The sequence below is a fragment of the Phoenix dactylifera genome, chromosome 7 (assembly GCF_009389715.1).
Source record: "Phoenix dactylifera cultivar Barhee BC4 chromosome 7, palm_55x_up_171113_PBpolish2nd_filt_p, whole genome shotgun sequence".
Classification (NCBI taxonomy): domain Eukaryota; kingdom Viridiplantae; phylum Streptophyta; class Magnoliopsida; order Arecales; family Arecaceae; genus Phoenix; species Phoenix dactylifera.
Genome location: NC_052398.1, coordinates 3,027,154 through 3,047,994, shown reverse-complemented (window position 1 = coordinate 3,047,994; position 20,841 = coordinate 3,027,154). Strand labels below are relative to the sequence as shown.

The 20,841-nt window shown below is 37.1% G+C and overlaps 1 protein-coding gene and 1 long non-coding RNA gene across 5 annotated transcripts; both read right to left on the bottom strand.

Annotated features, from left to right (window-relative positions):
• Positions 1 to 3,143: 3,143 nt before the first annotated feature.
• LOC103702400 (transcription initiation factor IIA subunit 2-like) lies at positions 3,144 to 15,876 on the bottom strand. 4 transcript variants are annotated; one of them, XM_026802725.2, is made up of 5 exons: positions 15,664 to 15,876; positions 10,529 to 10,660; positions 10,399 to 10,449; positions 4,953 to 5,136; positions 3,144 to 3,395 (listed from the first exon to the last, which is right to left on the bottom strand). In XM_026802725.2, the coding sequence occupies exons 2-4, from the start codon at positions 10,655 to 10,657 to the stop codon at positions 4,996 to 4,998; spliced, it is 321 nt and encodes a 106-aa protein (XP_026658526.1). In that variant the 5' UTR covers positions 10,658 to 10,660; positions 15,664 to 15,876; the 3' UTR covers positions 3,144 to 3,395; positions 4,953 to 4,995. The 4 variants fall into 4 exon arrangements, with proteins under 4 accessions (XP_026658526.1, XP_008783050.1, XP_008783051.1 ...); XM_008784828.3 differs by lacking the exon at positions 3,144 to 3,395 and adding an exon at positions 4,232 to 4,491; XM_008784829.4 differs by lacking the exon at positions 3,144 to 3,395 and adding an exon at positions 4,567 to 4,847.
• A 983-nt stretch (positions 15,877 to 16,859) lies between these two features.
• Positions 16,860 to 17,617, bottom strand: LOC120111420. The gene is made up of 2 exons (XR_005512611.1): positions 17,419 to 17,617; positions 16,860 to 17,153 (listed from the first exon to the last, which is right to left on the bottom strand). It is a non-coding gene; the product is annotated as an uncharacterized LOC120111420 (long non-coding RNA).
• Between the last annotated feature and the right edge of the window lie 3,224 nt (positions 17,618 to 20,841).

The window sequence follows — 20,841 nt, the reverse complement described above, 5'->3', positions numbered from 1 at the left end:
TCTTTCCTTCGAATGGATCTCACTTCTTTTTGTAGATTAGATTAGTTGGCATTTGGTCTCAGGATGGAGATTTAACCATCGATATGCCTAAACTGACATCTAACTTTTAAAGCATTTTGTTCTCATAACATGAGCTTAAGTGTGTCCGCATGAATAGAGATGTCATCTTTGTTTTGCAAGGGGGGTAGTTGTGCATGCAGCTCTTACAACATAATACAAACATGATCAAGATGCCTTTATAACGTGATCGAGATGGGGTACGACCTAAGGACTAGTTTCTTGAACGTGAATTGCATTTGGATCTGAAAGCCACTAGAATTGCCACTAATTCTAGCTCTACAAGATATGCAGCGAATCTAATTCTGAAAGTTCTTGCAAGGTCGACACAGCAAAGGAATACCTCAATGCATGTGTTCTGCAGCTGCTTATTTTCCAAAGAGATGAAGGACATGGGTGGAGTTCAAATTAACTATAGTATTTTTTTTTTATGTAAGGGAGACAAAAGGAGCCACCCTGCTTTTATTAAAGATTAATCATATTTACAATAAAAATAAAGAACATAGATGAGTTACATTCTTAAGGGAGGAGAGGAACAGATGTGAGAAAAAGAAGCTAAATGGCTCTAAACCAAGTGTTTGATAATCGGAATAGAGAATGTTGATGCTCGTAAGATGTTAACTTTCTCATTCATGAAGACATATCGAATATGCAGTAGTGTTATGCATAAATCATCGTCATGAGGTCATATTATAGACAAAACCTAACAGCAAGCACATTAATTTTCTTTTAAGTTGAGCATCACTGGTTCTGATGGTTAATAATCCTTCCAAACTTCTTTACACATCGGCGATAATCTCCCCACCTTTAATTTTCCATATAAAGCATCTAAATCGAGTTAGAACTTTCAAAGACCAAAGGCATATTAGTGGTCTCTTACTGATGAGTACTGATTTCGATCAGAAAAGGATTCCCTCGCATCAGCCTAGTGAACGGATAAGGAAGGTATTGCCAACACCAGAGAGTAGGAGGTATCTTTTTTTTTTTTTTTTTTGCTGAAAGAGAGTAGGAGGTATCTTGGTGGACTCATTTTTTAAGGAAAGCCGCCATCAAACTTTTCTGAAAGAAGATTGGACCTCCCTTCAAGAGGGAAGAGAGCACATCTTATCTTTTGTGCACATTTTCCACACTGCCTCCTTTCAAATGGGATAAGTTTTGTGAGTCTTTATCAAAGATGCCGTGCTCCAGGGTGGTCTGTGGAAATGACATTGGCAGTGGATAAACGTTGAATCACTGGCAGATTTGTGGCAGCTTTCATTACCATTTGTTGGCCAACCAAGCTATAAATCTAAAAAAAAATTGATGGGAGGGTTGATAGAGGCACTGATAGATCCTCGAAGAGCATCCAATCATGGTGCTCAAAGCCGTATTGCCATGCGCTGCGAATGATTGGCGAAGGCACTTCGAACACGTCTCTTGCACTCAGCTTTGCGTCGCCAAGAAATCGAATCATGGAGTTTTCGCTATCCAATTCAAGATGGCTGTCTTAATGATGACATGGTTTATTGGTGTTTCTTATCTCGTTCGCTTAGGTGGATTGAGATTTGGAAATGCCAGTAGAATTAGAGGTTGGAATGTACTTGTGAACGCTAGTATCTTTATCGAGGCTCGAAGGATGGAATAGACTCATCCAGAGACAGCTTGCCCACAATTTAATATGATTCATATGATACAGATTGGACCTGTAAAGTTTACGGGCGACATAAAAGGAGTACCAAATCATTGTCGCAGGCAGCTGGCAAGGATTCTGTCATATGCGCCTCTGATGAAGAATAATCTCTCTCTGTGTAGCTTTAGTTACAGCCCTTCTAACAAGTATAGAAATAAAACCTATTGTTATTTGACTTGAATGCTTTTAATTATGGATTGTATTTTAAGGAACTGACAAACTTTGGAGGGTCTCTTCAATTTTAGCCATTGGTATGATGTAACAAATAACAATTGAAGTCCTTCAGTCATCCCGTGCCATCGGCCGTCGAGGTTGGCCGAGTTTGCCTCGCCGCCTTCTGCCGCCATCGTGGCTGGCCACTATGGCTGCCCTTGGATCTGATCAAAAAGAGGGGAGAGAGTGATCCCCTATTTTGGAAAAGAAGAAGAGAATCTCTCTCATCTTTCTCTCACCATGGCTGCATATATGCTTATTTTCTATAAATTATTATCTATCTGATTGCCTGATTTATTTAGCTAAGTGATCATTGCTTAATGGGTTGTCTAGCTCATTATATAATTTCTTGTTTTTTTATAGATTTAGAGAACTAGCCTACCGGAGTTTTCAATATATAAGAATGACTAAAATAACTGTGGCACAATTATCTTAGATTTAGTTTAATAAAATTAATATTTTTATTTTAGACTAATGTTAGAATTATAAGACATTATAGTTGAATTAGTTAATAAAAATAAAGTTTGCGTATTATTAGTTAAAATTATTTCACTGTATATTTATGATACCATGTTAAGATATCTTGTATGCTTTATGGAAAGAGTTCGATGATTGCCCAGCTCGCGATCTTAGGTCGAAAGTGTGATAATTTATATTATAACAACTCAGGACGTCATCCAAAAAGACTAGTTGGAAGATATTCTATGGATTTTTAGTCCTGCAAAAATATCTAAAATCTTCTCGGTGAATAACTGATGTGAAACTAAATACATGTCCGTATGGATTCTCACATATGCTTGGGATAACAATTGGATTGCATGCACTTGACATCTTCAATCCAACTCATTCACTCAAAGTGAGGCTGTCGTTCCTATTTCATCTTTTGCAAGTTAGCACAGGCAGAATAAAAGCAGCCTGCTGTCGTTCCTTTTCTTCAATTTCATCATTTGTAAGTTCCAAGCACAAGCAGGAACACGTGCTTCTTTCTCATCTTTTACGTGGCCAATGGCTTGCATTCTTGAGGCCGGGCTAAGCTGTCGCCACAAAGATTGATACTATTGAAAAGAATCAAGAGTTTCTGATTTATTATTACAAGCTCAACGAACAAGCAGCAAGAGAATATACCAAGTTCCAAGGGTGTATAAAATCGGGGATTGGTTTATAAGCAAAGATGATTGAAAGAATTTCACAAGATTTTCCAAACTACTTGGAGCAAAACAAACAGAAGCGTATGTTTGTTAATCCCTGTTTACACTTTAAGGTGCATTGAAGTGGCCCACAGGAAATCCTATAGTTTAACATTAATGGGAGGTTAATATTTCTTAACAATGGCAAAGATCAGAGCAACGAGAAATTAGTTTCCAACGTGTTACAGGGGAGCGTCTGGATCCAAACATGAGGGTAATTCGAGTCTTGGATCCAATACACTCGATCGGCTTAAATCCACCTTCGACTCCTGTGACCATAAATAATTAAAAGTTACAGGGCTAGATTTCGTGACACTGGAAATAAATTCTTCAAGTTTTTTTTTTTTTATTGAAAAACAAATTAATGCATGAAATGGGATAAATATTCTAAATCAGATGCAACAACCTAATACCCGTTACCTCATAGACAGCCATGTTATAAATAATTTTTCTAGGTTTGAATTGATTCACCATGCAAAAAGGAGGGGGAGGAGAAGGAATCATTAGCCTTTTTGGGCTCAGCAGTAGGTCTGATCAAGGCCTAACATCAAGAGGCTATATAATGTCTAGTTTGACCCGGCCAACCCTAGACAATGCTGCAAGCCTTCATGATCAATTAAAGCTACTTCAGGTTAAGGTCAAAGGTCAGGTCTTTGGACCACAATCTAAAAGCTGATGAGAATTAAGTCAGTTCGACCAAACCACTACGAACACCACACAAAGCCTTACCGATTGACTAGTCATATTTATGCCCATCAACTAAACCCTGCAATCACCACCAAAAGAATTAAAATCGTATGCTGCAATAATATAAACCCACAATGAGAATTCTATCTTTGGAGTTTAAGCTATCTCATTTCTTATTTTCACCTTTTGAGTCACGACTACAGTAACTATGGCGACCTATAATACTTTTGATAGAGGCTTTGCTTAACTACCGTAAGCCAACCCAATCAGAAAATATTGGAAGATAATTTGATGTTCAAATGTTGGATGCACAGAAAAAATACATCAAAAAATCATGAATATCAATACATGCACATACGTGTGTATATATACGCAAGAAATATATGTATACACATGTATATGTATATAGATATGTATGTACATATGTATATGTATGTGTATGTGCATATATATAATTTTGCAAAGGATTCCCCAAATAGCTCAACAATCCCCTTCTAAAATGAATGTAAGACTGTAAGGAGTTCCATTCAAGATAATTAAATAGCCATCCCAGGCAACATGGACAAGAAAACAAACCACCGCTGCTATGGTTTCAAAACCAACGTGTTAACTGGAATACAGGAAATTGACAGTCTATAATTCTGTTCTTGTCCCCTGCTGCAACCATGTTGATTGGACCTATTGATAAATAAACACGTAAAACTGAAAACAGAGAACAGAACACTGAGAAAATTAAATTTGAAGAATACCAAATAACCAAAAAATAAAATGAATTGCAAAATAGTGTAGCTATGGTCTTAATTAAATTTTGTTATTCATGAGATCAAACCAATGGAGAACTAGGTTAAGGTCCAGCAGGTACAACCATGGGTATAGGCCGATACCTAAACCACTGCCATTGCCATAAACCCACTACTCTCCCTCCATGCATATGTTCAGCCGACCTTGGTCAGCGAACGCCTAGATAGGGCCCCAACACATTTTGAGTAATCATGCAAAAGATGCATTCAAAGACAGTGCAATTACTTAGATTCCTGCAGATATCCGTGGTCAAATGCATGTAAGAAACATGCCCCAAGTATATTAGTTATTCGGCTGCAGGATTGGTAAATGCGAATCCAAAAGCAAGAGAGGTATACCATCCATATGCTCTGTAATAAACAAAGCTAACATGTAGGGCACTCATTGAGTAAGCAACTTGGAGTCGCAAGCTACAATCTTCACTCTCCCAACTTGATCCTGACGTTCCTCATTCTTGAATGTTGCATCTTGTAATATGAAGGTCCACACATTGTCACAGAACCTGTAGGTGTGCAGGTGTCCCTGTAGAAAATATAAGAAATGAAATGAGGTGGCTCAGACATCCGATCCCAAGAAGTATCAAAATCAGGGACTATGAAAAGATGGTAATGCCAAAAATCATATGCAAGAAAGTGATGGATACAGTTAAAATAAATTTTGAAAACCAATCCGGTATGATTTTCTTAAAGGTTGCTCACACATGGAGGTTTGGGGTGATAAATACAGAGGTGGCATTATTCCCAATAAATTCAGCTTCAAGATCGTCTTGCATTTTTTTCCCGAGTCCAGCAAATGTAAAGCCCCAGTATGCATGAACTAAGCCAGGCCTGTGGTACATATATGGGAATTTTTAAACTTAATAGATAGGATCTTGCATTAGAATAAAGATAGGATTTTGTGTCCATCAGCAGCCTTCCACAGACCAAGAATATGCAAGAATTATATCACTTGGGCCCGGATCAATAACCCAGATTCAAGAGACAATTTATCGGTGATTTTTGAATACCTAGTATCAGTAATTGCTGGGCTGACATTAATAATTTTGCACATTACGGACCAAATTGACAGGCGCCTTCCGTGAGATGTTCCCCTCCTCCACAAGGGAGAACCCCCAAATGAAGATAAGATCAACTCCCAACCATCCAAAAAGTGGGTATTTTTTTAGTGCTTGACCCTTTTAATAGGACCAAATTACATTTTGAATATATAAAGCTAGCATAATTTGGGTACAACCACTACCCTAGAAGGATTCTCGATCGGGATTAAATAGAATAGCACTCACAGCGGCTGAAGCAAATAGTAAGACAATCTGCTCGAGCAATCTTGAACTCTCTTTTATATTCCAACTTCATGCTTCAGAAAATGAGAGTGAACTGTCACCCATCCCCCCACCCCCACAAAAAAATAGAATGCAAAGACCCATGGACCAAAAAAGCATGAACTCTGTAATCAAACAACGCCATAGGTATACTAAAGTTCTAACAAAAGATAAAAAATTGGTATTCACTGTCAAGTACTAGCATGGAAACAGCCTCTTTGCAGATGTAGGTAAAGCTGCACGCATCAGACCCCGCGATAGCAAAAGTCTTGTGCACTGGGCCGGCCCTCTTTTACTGTCAAATACTAGACCTATACATCAACATCAGTGAAGAAAGCAATAGTCATTTCTTCCAATTAAGCATAATGCATCCCCATATGGGAGGGCTCACATTCCACATACAAGACTCTTAAAATATAATAGTACCAGAACAATTGTACTTATCAACGATTATTATGAGATTAAAATTCCTTTTATTTTTAGCAATCCTGGTAAAAACATCTTCTTTAGCATGACCAGAGCTGAAATTCTGAACAATTCTTTGAAAGACCAGCGCTTATTGTTGACTAAACAACTACATAAGCCAACTTTTACGTGATTGACAGTGACCCCAATCATAGTATGATCGTACCCCAATTCCAAACAATCTGTCAAATATGCATTTAGTCAGATTGGATACATATTTGTTGCAGCCTATGGCACTATTTGTAATAAACTTATGCTCATCTTAGTTCATGACATAAATAATGACTACATCTGAAGATAGACCATAGATCTAAGTGGAGTTGCAGTACTTGCTTATCATTTGCATGGATGCGGAGAATTAAACAAAACTATTGCAATGGCTACTCAAAGTTAGTTATATTTATTCATACTGGCAAAGATCTCAAATAACTAAACATATCCACCATATCATCAAGCCAAGATACGGAAAACTACACATTGTAATCTTTCTATTAATGGCATGGCTATTGATCACATAGCTCATGCCCCATCTTCATTGGAGCTAAGAGAGTGGAGCAATGTATTTAAACAAACTGTAAGATGTGTCACCATACCAAAACCTATCAAAATCCTCAGCTTCCATGGAACTCATACAATAATGAGAGAAGTGTGGTAATGTCTCGCCTAGAATTAGATTAATGCTTATTGCATGCCAAAGGAGAAAAACTGTCTGAAAGCTCTAAACCAGAACATGTATAAAAGAAAACCTTAACCCCTTCCTACCTATAAAGACCAGGGCAGCTCTTTATACAAGATTTCACACGCTTAGCTTTTCTAAAAGCACTGGTACAAAAGTGGCTGTCACTGGCAGCTCTGGCACATCTTTTTGCAGGCTTATATAGTTATTATGCAACAAGTGTTCTCTTCATGTAAGCGTAAGCATCCTACTTCTAATCATGTAGGGCACATCCTATTGAGGGCTTATATAGTTCTTGTATTCAATGAGTATTATCTCCATGTAAGTGTAGTATCCTAGTCAACTATATGTATCCTACTCCACATCATAAGAGGCCTTACAATTTCACTGACAAAGACAGTGTAGAAAGTTTCATATATCTGAAGGGAAGCAACACTACAGCACATGAAGACCTCATAGATTCACCTACGAAAAGATTATCTGAGCATTATAACTTGAAATGAACTTCTCTGATCTAGTCACTTTTATATAACCAACTTATCTTTCAGTGTCGTATCTCACTCTGCCAGGAAATATTCATAGTGATCCTGAAGGAATTACAATAAAGCAAAACTTTCCACCTAATGTGTAAGTGGTGTCAAAGACAGTACAATTCGACCACCTATTGGACTTGGGAGTCCTGAGTGTCATCATCTCAGTTCCAATGGTGTTACCATTCTCGATGTCAATGCTCAATGTGCTCTCTCTGTCCCCCCGCCTCTCTGACCCCAAACATTCTAATATAATCACTCTAATTCATCATTCTCATGGACTGCCTGTATATCCAAGATTCCAACCAATGTCATCAACTCATTATGCTAATAGTTTCAAGAATTGCATATTCTAACCGGATACTAGCCCTATTAAGTTTAACATCTAGCATGCTAACTTGTTTTTTATAGCCTAGGCCAAGAACTCCATATCCTCTGCTGAAAGTTGTGTTAGAACAAGTCCAAGATCTTGTTATGCAAGCCAGCAAATTTATTGCTTCTCATACTTAAAAAATGCATCTATGAAAATGGAATGTAACTCCTCTACAGCATATCTACACAATAATTACACTCTGCTATCAGAGTCGCTCAATAGTCAAACATCAGATACCAAAGCATAGGAGGGCTCTTTATCATGCCTCCAGCTTTGTGCATTCGCAAGAAGATTTGGAGTAGGGTTCCGTGATCAAACCTTAAAGAATGAAGAGAGAGAAAGGAAAAAGAGGGAGAAGAGAGATATGAATAAAAAAGGAGATACATGTAATAACGACTTGGATCTTTTGCTCATGGACAAACTAGGTAGTAGGCTAGTAGAACACTGCACAAAAGTGTGCAGATGAGACTAGATGTGTCCCATAAGCTAAAAAGTGACTTACACATTGATCCACCCTTGTGCTTCACTCAAGTGAAGCGTGACATATGACAACGTATGTGGAGAACCACCATATCATGGGCCAGCTCTCACCTCATATAAAGTAAGTCTCCATAAAGCAAGAAACCAATGTTTTAAAAGACAGTGGCTTTGGTTGTCTAAACAAACACTTAGGCAAGGCCACCTAGGCATTTGCTTTATTGTTTCACATTGTGTTTGAGTATGGAGGATCAGATAGATCTATGAATCATTGCCAAGTTAATACTTCCAATGACAAATTATTTCTTCTTTGTTATGCTACGTTCATTCTTTGGGTCATAAATATTTTTCTATACTTGTCCTTCTATATTGTTATGTTTTTGAATTTATTTTTCATTGGCTGCTTCGACCTCTAGCCTCACATCTAAGCACTCGCTTAGTGCCAAGAAGCAAAAAAGCCACAAGCTGCACAATTGCTGACAAAAGAATCTATTATTGATGCCTCAATGAATGGGAAAGTGGTGGGATCCATAAAGATGGACAATAGTAATAGAGAGATAAAATTGCCAACAAAATTATAAACTCTTCACTTATATCGCATCTTTCCAAAAGCATTTCATCCTCATTCATTATTTGAATCGAATCTTTTAAACATTTTATCCTAAATAATATATTGGCTCGAATTCTGTCATAGTCTGATCAACTCTGTTCATGATACAATTTTCTCAATCAAGTTTAGTGCAGACATGAAGAGGCCAAGACATGACGTTACTAACAGGAACTGCAATGATTTTATAACTAGGTTACCCAAAAATTGTTTTTTAGTCATTGGAAGCCCAAATGGTTCATAAATTACAGTGGATGTGTTGATAATTAGAGATTTGAGAGAGCAGAGAAAAACGGAGGTCAAGACATTGAGATGAACATTTCCTAGAGTGAGCAGTAGTGGAAGATGGATGGGAAAAGATAAGTTTCATGACTGTAGTTTTTATAATTCTGAGGCTTTCCTTTTCCTATAATATTTTTTAATCAACTAAAACATAGTTTATCAAAAATTTGATAAGAAAGACATGCTTCACTACTTATAATTTCTTTTAAAAAAATTAAGCAACATCCTGAAGGCCCCTTGGTCTAACTAGATCCATACATAAGGCATATATTATCAATGATGATTTTTAGATCACAGAGGAAATGATATACTGCTAGATGAATGTCTCATTCAAATAGAATACAAGGTATGCTAATATAAGTGGATCACAATACACCAATCTACTCATATGTGGCTACAATGGGCCTCACAAGAAATTTTCCTTTTGTGTAGCTTTACTTTGATTCCTCCATTCTTGGGAGCTTTGACTTGGCTACTGAATGGCTAATGTAACTGTATTTATCTCCTTTACAATAAGCCTTCTATACAGTGTCATTTTCACAATTAAAAAAATTAAAAAAGGATCCACTATTTTAGTCTTCAGCATTCATTCCTTCGTTAAAAAAATAAGCAAAGTGATTAAGTGTAACGCATGCAAGTTTTTAACATCAGATCGAATCTGATCATGAACATATGAAGCTTAAACACTATGTTCCTAGGTGAAAAAATCAATCAATCTTTAAAAGGAAGTGACTGCAATATGAACTAAGCATTTTCTAATAAGCATCAAAAAAAGATACTGGAAACCATGTAACAGAATAAAATGAGCAAAAGAAGGACGCTTATGAGAAAAAAAACTGCAGTTGATTGGATTTAAAAAATGAACAGATTACAATATTGTCAAGGTGTGACATTTTTCTTGGTTCTCTTTCATTAGGCCACTCAGTTTTTTTGAAACTAAAACTTAAAGATCAGTTGTTCAATCAGTGTCAGATCAAGCAACGATTACTGAATAAAGAGGCTGGAGCCCTACATAACATATACAAGACACAAGACAGAAATACTGCAGATACTTACCTTGACAGTAACCTTGCTCTTCACTTGGGTTTCCAAGGCCTCCGTCATTGACTAGAAAAATTTGAGAAAAGAAACTACACGATTAGGACTCAATTTTTTCAGGGAAATTAATAAAGTGTTCAAAACTAACCTTATCAAACTGCACCAGTACTTGGATAGCAAGGTCTGGGCTCAAAGTCCCATTAGAGACCATCTCATCTAGGGTTTCTGTCAAGCACATGCCAATTGAGGACCTCCGGTATAATTCAAATGTCGCCATTGCCTATTCTCAGAATCCAATGCTCGAAAAGGTTAGGAAAGAAAAGAAAGCCGAAAAATTTCATCCCCAAAAGGTCAACATAATTACTAAAAAAGGCATCAAGAAGAGTGTAGGATGATATTTGTTATAATATTCTGCTTCATTAGTACCATGTCAATATAATTTGATGGGTAGATTTCGTCATATCCATAATTTGAAGGTTGCAAGTAATTTTTTCTGCAAATTGAAAGCAATACCAACTGGTTTGCAGCAATGGGACAAAACCATATCAAGAACTAGAAGATTGAAACATAAGGTACAATACCTATTTAAGCTATGTTATCTCCAAGAGTCAAGACAGTGAAATAAAATCAATTGGAACAGTTACAAAAGATCTCCTCCCAATTGTGTGCTTCAAGGTCAGTTTTGCAGTGTGAAGACTATTTTGGAGGTACCAACCACACTACTGAACCTCATAAAACGTGAACCATTATTTAGTAGTTGCAACTGCCCCATGCAGATGCAGCCAGAGAGGATTTGCAAAAACCTCAGAAATGAAAATATAATGCAAGGTTCAAAATCTTAGTTTTGGCTTAAGTTTCAGCCGAGCCATAAATGAGTTTCAATGTTTGACAATTTTAGTAGTTTTAGCAAATTCAGTTCGATTTTTCCAGCTTAAGCCAAGAAAATGATTAAAAACAAGAAAATAAAGAAAAATAAAAATAAGTCAACAAGATATGTTATATGCCACTTTAGAGTATGCTCTATTGTTTGGAATCTTTAGGTGTATTATGTGTAGATTTGGAAATCTGAAAGCTTTAAAACAGTAAGGTCATTATGAAAAAACTCAGAGAATTTAGAAAACTATACTAATTACTAAAATATATCACATACCTTTTTTCTTGGGGAGGAAAAACCCACCAAATTAACTAAAAGACAGAAAGATTGCAATGGATAATGCATACCATTTTAAAATCATTCATTATCTGGTAAGAAATTTATACATCAGGTTTTCAGTATGTTGTCATATTTCATAAAATTCAGGCAAAGGTTTACATGAACTTGCATGGATTGCACAATTTTGAAATGTTGATATAACTAGATACCTAAATTTCGCAAGAAACTTGTTGCGACCCAATATCCATGCTTTCTAAATTCTAATCAAGTCAAAACTTGAAAATCAAGTAATTTTGAATCAATTTTGATCATAATGCACCACATTTCAGCTGGAAAGTTAACACTTTCAGCCAAAGCTTCAAATCTTAGTGACAATGGAGTTTTTCACATACTGTGGAGTGTGGACAATTCATTGTTACAAAAGCATGTTCTGCATAAGAAGTTTTATTGCCACTTTACCCAACATGATTAACTCATCATGCTCTTGTTCTTACAGAGCAGTTCATTAATTCTCCAACTCAATAACTTTTTCAGAAAGTTCCATATGTTGTGATTCTTTCAGCCAAAGCTTCAAATCTTAGCGACAATGGAGTTTTTCACATATCGTGGACAATTCGTTGTTGCAGAAGCATGTTCTGCACAAGAAGTTTCATTGCCACTTTACCCAACATGATTAACTCACCATGCTCTTGTTCTTACAGAGCACTTCAATGATTCTCCAACTCAATAACTTTTTCAGAAAGTTCCATATGTTGTGATGCTTTCCACAAAAAACTCAGTTTATGTATGCATTTCTGTTTATCCTCCCCTTAAGGCCCACTATGTATGTGATTTGAATGTGACTGTGCTATATGTTTGTTTGCAGGTTGGTTCGAGGTTTCTGGCAACCCATTAGCTGTTTGAGTGAGATATTGTAAAAGCCTTGTGATAAAACAGTTAGCATGTTATTTCAACCATACTTGTGATCTTGATCATGCTTCCACCATATTAGCTAAGGTTTAGATTAGCCATCAGATTGATAGGGCCTATGGAGATGAGAGTTTCTTCCACGCAACTAACAACATATTAATACAATGCTTTTGCAATATTAATGTGCAAAACAAGGCCACCGAGATAAAAGTCATGCTAGAAACTTGGTCCAAAGCTGGAATTAAACACCATCGTACAGCTATATTTAGCAAGTCTTAGGCCCTATTTGGGGGAGCTTTTGGAGGGCCAAAAAGCACCTTCTGGCCCTCCAAAAGTACTTTTACATAAAAAAGTGTTTGGTAAAATTTTCGGAAAGCTATTTCAGCTTTTGCGGGAAGCTAAAAACAGCTTTTAGGGAGGAGCTTGGAGCTTTTCGAAAATGTTGTTTTCAGCTTTGTCAGGAAGCTCTATTTTTGACCAAAATACCTCCATTTTAAAAATAAATTTTCTCCCCAAAACCTCATCTCGCCGCCTGTTCCTCTCCCACCCACGCCCCCCTTGCAGCGCCGCACCCCCTCCCTCTCCCCCGCCGCCGCAGTGCCGCACCCCCTCCGGCGCCGTCGGCCACGTGGGAGAACCCTTCCCAGGGGGCTAACTGCGGCCGCCGAGACTGCCGCAGGCACCGCCGGCCATGGCCCAGCCCCCTCCCGCGGCCGCCGCGGCCTGGCCCCCTTCCGGCGCTGCCGACCGCGCGGAAGGAGAAGAACGAAGAAGGGGGGAGAGGAAGGAAGGAGAAGAAGAGAAGAAAAAAAAAAAGAAAAAGAAAAGGAAAAAAAAGAAGAAAAGGAAAGAAAGAAAAGAGAAGAAAAGAAAATAAAAGAAAATAAAATAAAATAAAAGAAAATAAAATAAAATAAAAGAATAAATAAATAAATAAATGCATAAATAAATATTTATATAAATGAATGAATGAATGAATAAATAAATAAGATAATAAATAAATACATTTCAATGAATAAATAATTATATCATAATACATTAATATGTTATTTTAAATAATTTAATATTATGTTATATTATGAGAAATTAATTAATACTAATAATTATAATATTTTATATCTTTATTATTGTATTATACTATAAATATAATATATATTACATTATATCATAATATATTAATATGTTATGTTAAATATTTTAATATTATGTTATATTATAGAAAATTAATTTACTCTAATAATTATATTACCATTATGCTATGCTATGCAATGTCATATTACTATATTATAATAATAATATTTTATATTACAGTAATATTATACTATATCGTATATTATGTATTAATATATGTTATGTTTTATTATGCTCTATTGTATAATACTATGCAATGTCCTTTATGGTAATTTTGTCATATAAAAGTACTTTCTCAGTTTGTTTACCAAATATATGTTAAAGTGCTACAGCACTTTAAAAATATAGTTACCAAAGAGCAAACAGCTTTTTGTAACAGCTCTACTTCAAACAGCTCTTACTGCCAACAGCTCTTACTGCCAACAGCTCCCCCAAACAGGGCCTTACTCAGAGATCAATACCGTTGATGGCTATCACTAATAATAAAGTGTTAGAGAGGACTGAGGCTAGGAACCTCTCATACATGCCACAATTTTACATGATCTCATAAGGACAAAACTATACCACAAACTCCATGTAATTTTTAATTTCACCTAATGTTATGTTCCGCAAAACATTACCTATTTTTAATTTCACCTTACAAAAATAACAATCAGCATTCATAAATAATATAGTACTGAAATAAAAATATATACATAATTAAATATACCAATCGAAAAATAAATAGAAGGCCAAGTTGGCTTATGCATGATCTAAGCAAGAAAGCTAATATCTAGGTTAAGAAAGCAAGTACATACTAATTCAATTGCAAAACACAGACAAAAAGCATAACATTATTTTTTATTACTCTTATGACAAAAATAATATAAGCAATGGAGAAACTAATTATCATAGGCCAGCCATATTACATTTCTAATCATCAAGTGTCTTCAAAAGAGACCATGTAACAATTTTTACTAGTGAGCTTCTGCTATAAGGTTGCATAAAGAAACTAGCCTAGTTTACCAAATCCAACACCATTATATTGTGAGCAATTCCAAACAACCTACAGAAACACCATGTAGTTCCATGGTTCCTCATCAATCGGATAGCTTGACATTTATGGTAACGATTAGACAGATGGCTTGAACTTTGACATAAAAAGGAGACAAAAGAAGAATTCTATCTCGTATATGTTCAATGTTCTAATATTTTACTTATTTACTTATTTATTCAAAAGCATAAAATTTTATGATATACTTTTAACAGTTGAAGTCTAAGCAGAGTCTTATATACCCATCCTGAATCCTACAATGATTATCTCCTTAAAAGTCCTAAATTGGATGAGCACACCTAGACCGTCCACCAATAAACTCCAGTTCCCAATCTCTAAAAGCCACAAAACTTGGAGCCCTTCCACTTGTTAGCTTCTTAGTTACTCTTGCTCTTAATTTTTTTTTTGTACACCTCGCAAAAATAAGTTGTTTCACTGGATAATAATATATGCCTTTGCTTCTGTTCTGTCATAATCAATTTGGGAAAACAAAATCCAACTATGCAATTAGCAATCATGGCCTTAATGGTGAGTTCTCATGTGTTCAATTCAAGGGCAGGCTAAAATTGCAAGGATCTTTTCTCCTATCGTTGGGATCTAAACTTCTTTTTGCATGAGTTTAGAAATTTTAAGATACTCTAAAAATCAAAAATCTTAACAAGATTTTGCATCGTTATGGTTTAACATACAGGGAATATTAGTTGGAAAGTAGATTTTCTTGTGAAAATGCCCATTTGATATGGTTCTTTTGAAATGAGTCGTGCGGTAAAAACATCCATTTCAAATTTCTGCGTGCAATAAAATCAGGCGAGTACTTTATTTCTATAACATATTTGAATCGATCCAGATACTAATTATTATCCTACACTAAACTTATATCTAATCAAGAGAAAGTTGACCGATTGCAGACCTAACTGCAGACGGACCCTAATTTCAGGAAGGTGGGCGCAACCCTAATTGCAGACCTCGGTGGCGGCCTTCTCGCTTTGTCCACCGGCACAGAGAGGGGTGGGTGGGTGGGATTAAGAAGATTCTAGAGAGGAAGGGAAAGATGAACCTGATCGATGCACCGCCGTCGGCCGACGAGAGGAGGGTTGCGTCCGCCTTGCTTGGACCGGAGACCGGCGACCGATCACGACTCGAAGGGCGACGTTCAGCCGGTCAGGAACCCAAGAATCAGGTGGAAGACCACGAAGAGGCGGCGGAGGCGAAGAAAACCCTAAGACGGAAGAGTGGAGCAGGGAAGGGACTTCCGACGGTTATCGTCTCGATTTGGAAATTCGGATGGGGGTTAGATACAGCTCAGCCCAACACGCGAGTGCCGTGATTCTGGGCCTGGGAAAGCCCAATTTTTGCCTGTCGGTTTGAGCATAGGCCCAAGAAACGAGTGGGTTGATATATACGCATTAGGTTCGGATATGGCCTTCAATTCGAGAATGGGCCTAAGGGCTGTTGCATGATTTAAGAGACTACCTCCCTAACTCCTTGAAGTAGAATAATAGTAAAAAGGAAAAATGTCTAAGGGAATTTAGACTGACACGACATCATTGAAGGGTTTGGATCTTAAACTGAGCCTTGTTTGGTTTTAATTCGCAATCCATACCTTAAAATTGTAATTGGTCTGAGAAGCTGGTTTGGTTCTACAAAAAGTTTGCTTTGGGTCAGAGTGCAAGCTGGCCTCACCACAACAAAGCATGCCCTGTAGGCTTAGATATATGACCATGAAATCCAATGGCACTGGGCCCAACCCAAATAGATTCATGAACCTTCATGCCATGCATGTTACAGGTACGATATAAGGATCAGGGTTGTATCTTTCGCACCAAAGAAGAATCCACCTTTCTTCATGCAAATCCACCATTGGATCATATGCTAGTCACTTTGAGATCTGTGCATATTGAGAACTTTAAGATCTATGTGGTGGGTGATTTAATAGTGGATTCGTACGGAAAAAGGTGAATCCTTCTTGCCTTCAAAAGATACAACCCTGAGGAATAATCCTCTCTAGCTTGGAGGATTGAATATGACGAGCATGCACGTATCTATCTTGCCCTGTGGAGATTTAGTAAAGGGAGAAGATCCAAATTCTAACCTAAAATCCTCGAGCAAATAAAATAGTTGGTACTAGTTCTCATTCTCGAGGTTGAGACAACAAAGTTGATAATTGTCACGTATATACGCCTTTCGATCGAGCAGATAATAATATGTGGATACTTTTGCATTGCCTGTGGCAGACACCATTACCAAAACAAGTACCCAAATACCAGTAAGCAAACAAATATACACACATACACACACATTGTTAAAGAAAAAAACATGACCCTTGATGACACATAGACAGCAGAGATGATTAATTGCCAAGAACTCCACATATCTTAATCCAAGAGGATGACAAGAGAGACACAGACAAGAAGAAGCAAATTTAGAAGCAGATCATGGATCGTTGATATCTTGGGTGTAGATATAATCCGTGTGAGCTTCCATCCACTTCCCCATGACACACTTATTGTTGACACGTTCGCATCCTTCTTTCTCAGTGCTTGGTCCCTGCATAGAAATAATCGGGCACGAAACTGAAATCATCAGCATTCAAAATAAAAGAGAAATATTTCAATTGTTGGTAGGTACTGGCGTCTAAGCTCGCAAAAATAATACTCCAGAAACTATTCCTTTTCTTTCTGAAAAGGCTCATAAAGCCGAGTCCACACAAACACACACACATAGAGAGAGAGAGAGTACTTCAGAAACTATTCCTCTTCTTTCTTAGAAGGCTCACACACTCAGAGAGAGAGAGAGAGAGAGAGAGCAGTACATGAGACGTAGAAGCACGAGTTGGCTTGTCAGGCACCATCATCAACCTTCTTGAATCAGACTCAGTTATTAGCAGAAGTAGACATAAGAGAAAGAGCACCCTTGCCATTTTTCTTTCTTTCTTCCTGAACCGAGGAAAGAATGAGCATGCAGGATGGAGATGGAATGGCGAGTGGGATATTTGAGGGTGAGCGTGCGCACCAAACACCAAGTAAGAAATATTGTGCAGCCCAAGGCTCATCAAAAAAAAATTTAATGTAGTTGACAAAGTTTGAGGAGCGTGAGTTGAAGAGATGAAGTAAATGACATTGAAGGAAAAGAGTGCTTTGGGTTGGATGACATCTATTAACTCAAAGTCAACATCGAACCAGCCCTCCACCTCGGAAGCAGCACCACATGGACAACATCATGGTGAGCCGTTTCTTCCTGTCCTCCATGGTTGGTAGCCGATTTCTGCTTCTAGAAAGAAAGAATTGAAGTCTTTTCATTGCACTGTAGAATGGCGGTGTAAGGTGCCATACTGCCATTAAAGGTGACAGCCTAGAGATAGAGCAACGGAGCAGTGTCCAAAGTCCAGTTCCTGGGTAACGTTCGAAGACATGACTCTAGAATCATATCCCATTTTTTTTATTTATCGTCCAGCTTCGACTTCAAAGCTCTCCGGAAGGATGAGGTCAGGCCTTACGTGTATCTTTGGGTATCCCATGGCGGCAGGCGATGCGCAATGGAGGTTGCAATATTGCAGCTATTCATGCTTGCGCAGCAGCTGACTATTCGTCTTTTACCATGCAAAATACTTTGATCCTTCGTCTCTGAGTTTTCGACTTTCTTCTCATGTGACAGCAGTCATCCATGCTTTACATCGCATGCATCATAATTTGGAGAACAAGTGTGTTGATTATATTGGTTAGCATAAGCAGCTAGTAATTTTTTTTCTTGATTGATAGAAGTGTTGAAATTTTAACTTGAAAAAATTAATTTTAAAAATAAATATACCGGCTTTATTTTCTAAATTTTAGATGTTTAAAAACATTAAAATGCATGCTCTTTTCTGTGGACTCTTCTTTCAAAAAAGTTACGACTCTTTCAAATGCAGTTGCTATCTTTTAAGAGGAATTATTAGATGAACCAGATCTATCGTAAATTCAAAAGGAATTTAACCCTTTTTTTTCTCCTCTTTTTTTATTTTTTTTATATACATATATGTGTTATAGCAATATGCACATAGCTGAATTTATCTTAGATCTGCTCTAGATCTGATCCACCTAATAATTTTTTATCTTTTGGACCATGCATGCATGCGGGTGCATGGTATACGCAGTCTTCAAGCAGCAGCACTGAAATCCACCATTAAATTGTGCACCGTCGACTCACCGTGCGTGGCCCCAAGCACTTGGGTTGACGTGCCAAGGGGAAGCGACTTCGCGAGAAGCGGGTCGTTTTAAGTTCTTCGAAAGAATCGTGCTTGGGTTTTGACCTCAAAAAAGCCACGGATTGCAAAGATAAGCACTCTTCCACATGCTTTTAGCTTTGACTTCTGACCTCGCTCCGTTTTATTGTTTTGTTCGCCGACCCGGAAACATTGGAGCATCCCGACGAATTCCACCCAGAAATCTCATTGCCGACCACGCATAATGCATGCATGGCATGTAAAAATTTCTTGCTCCGGGTAGGGATCAACAGTTGGGTATCACTTGAGATCTCGATAAGTGTAGCTGGGCTTTAATTAAGTTCGGGTCTTGTTTAGCTTATGGTTGTTTTCATTTTGCAGTGCATTGCTATCATATTTAAGCATACATGTCATGCATGTCATTAGTTTGACTGAACATTGAAGCAAGTTAGGTCTGTGACGGTTTTTTTTTGATACAACGGCGACCCACACACAACGAGTGTGGGTGCAACCATTCTTTGGCAGATGTTGAAAAAGGCTTGGAGATTTGGGCTGGAGACATGATTCTTTTAAGTGTGCATCGAGGCTTAGATTTGGTGGTGGTGTCATAAGAAAGGATCTTAGAAGCTATGGCTTCTATCAATGAACCCATACAGAATTTCATTAAGGACTCATTTGATTTGTTGAAAGAATTTTTTCTCTTTACAATATTTCTTTTGAGATTACATGATGTCTCGAAAAATGATTTTGTATATTTGGTTGACCATAAGAGCGACATATTCTACAATAGCTTATATTTGGTTAAGTATCTATTTTTCTTGAAATATTCTATAAATATCTGTTATGTCTTTAATAAAAAAAACTTACTTTATTCAATATAAAAGGTTAAGAATATTTTTGGAAAAGAATTATCCTAATTTTTTATAAAATTTTATTTCTACGGGGTAACTACTTTCTCTTCACATTTCTTTGAAAACTCCAACCGGCGCCATTCCTCTACTTTTTCTTTGAAAACACTTTTCCCTTTTTATCTTCCTACGGAGTCCTAAATGGTCTTCAAATCTATAGGTATTATAGTGATGCCCAGCGACATAGAAAAGGGTCACCAACTAGAGGGGTCGAGTCAGCAACAATTCCCATATTTTGGTCCCAAAATCCAAATCTGTTATGGACTATGGTCCCATGCAATTGAAATTGGTTGAGCTTTTGAGTCACGAATTAATTCGATAGACCTTAAGGGGCTGGCTTAAAATTTAACCAGGCTATTAGATGACAGACTCGACGATAGGACTTGTAGAGAGATCCTTTGAACTTGACTTGGGCTGGGACCTTCGTGTTGGGATTTCGATTTAAGCGTTGACATACTTGGATTAAGTTCAAATTTCATGTGCTTCTAGGTTTTAAATCCTTCGACATGGTTGATGTCTAAACCTCTGGACCTGTTTCTAAGGTTAAACTAATATTAGTTATTTTGGACCTATCAATGTCCATTCGGAATCAAATCCTATTGATCCTCCCTGATAGCCCCTTTAAGCTTTGTAGCATTTGGAGAATTTTAATCCGAGTCTAAGCAATTCATATTCATCTTGACATGAATTCTTGATTTGGACTCGTCTATGTGTTCTCGAATGCTTTTTAAAAGTGGATATGATTCTTTGAGTTAATTAAGGTATTTTGAGGTCTTTTGTGACCAGCTCTGGCTAATTTAAAGAAAAAAAGGGGACAATAACGACGACTACATCCATTACTTTACGACTAAAAATCTTTGAAATGAGCAGAAAACTACGCGCGAGTTCGCTAAGGGGCCTAAATCATCGTTATCATCCACAATCTTAGTGGATCAATACAAAGATTTAGATGTCCTTGCAAGCTTGTCAAAAGTGGAGATTAGAATCTAACATTATACAGCAACATTAAGAATGTCTCATGTACCAAGTATATATAACAACTATTTTCCTTACATAATTAATATATAATAACTGCATCAACCATTCTTCCAAAAAAATTTTAAAAATAGAAGTTAAGCAATATGAA

Excerpts from the sequence above, each read along its gene's own strand:
- LOC103702400 (XM_026802725.2), bottom strand. The coding sequence starts at position 10,657 with ATGGCGACATTTGAATTATACCGGAGGTCCTCAATTGGCATGTGCTTG. Across the intron at positions 10,450-10,528 it reads TACTGGTGCAGTTTGATAAG|TCAATGACGGAGGCCTTGGA; the intron begins GTTAGTTTTGAA and ends AAATTTTTCTAG. Across the intron at positions 5,137-10,398 it reads AGAGCAAGGTTACTGTCAAG|GGACACCTGCACACCTACAG; the intron begins GTAAGTATCTGC and ends TATTTTCTACAG.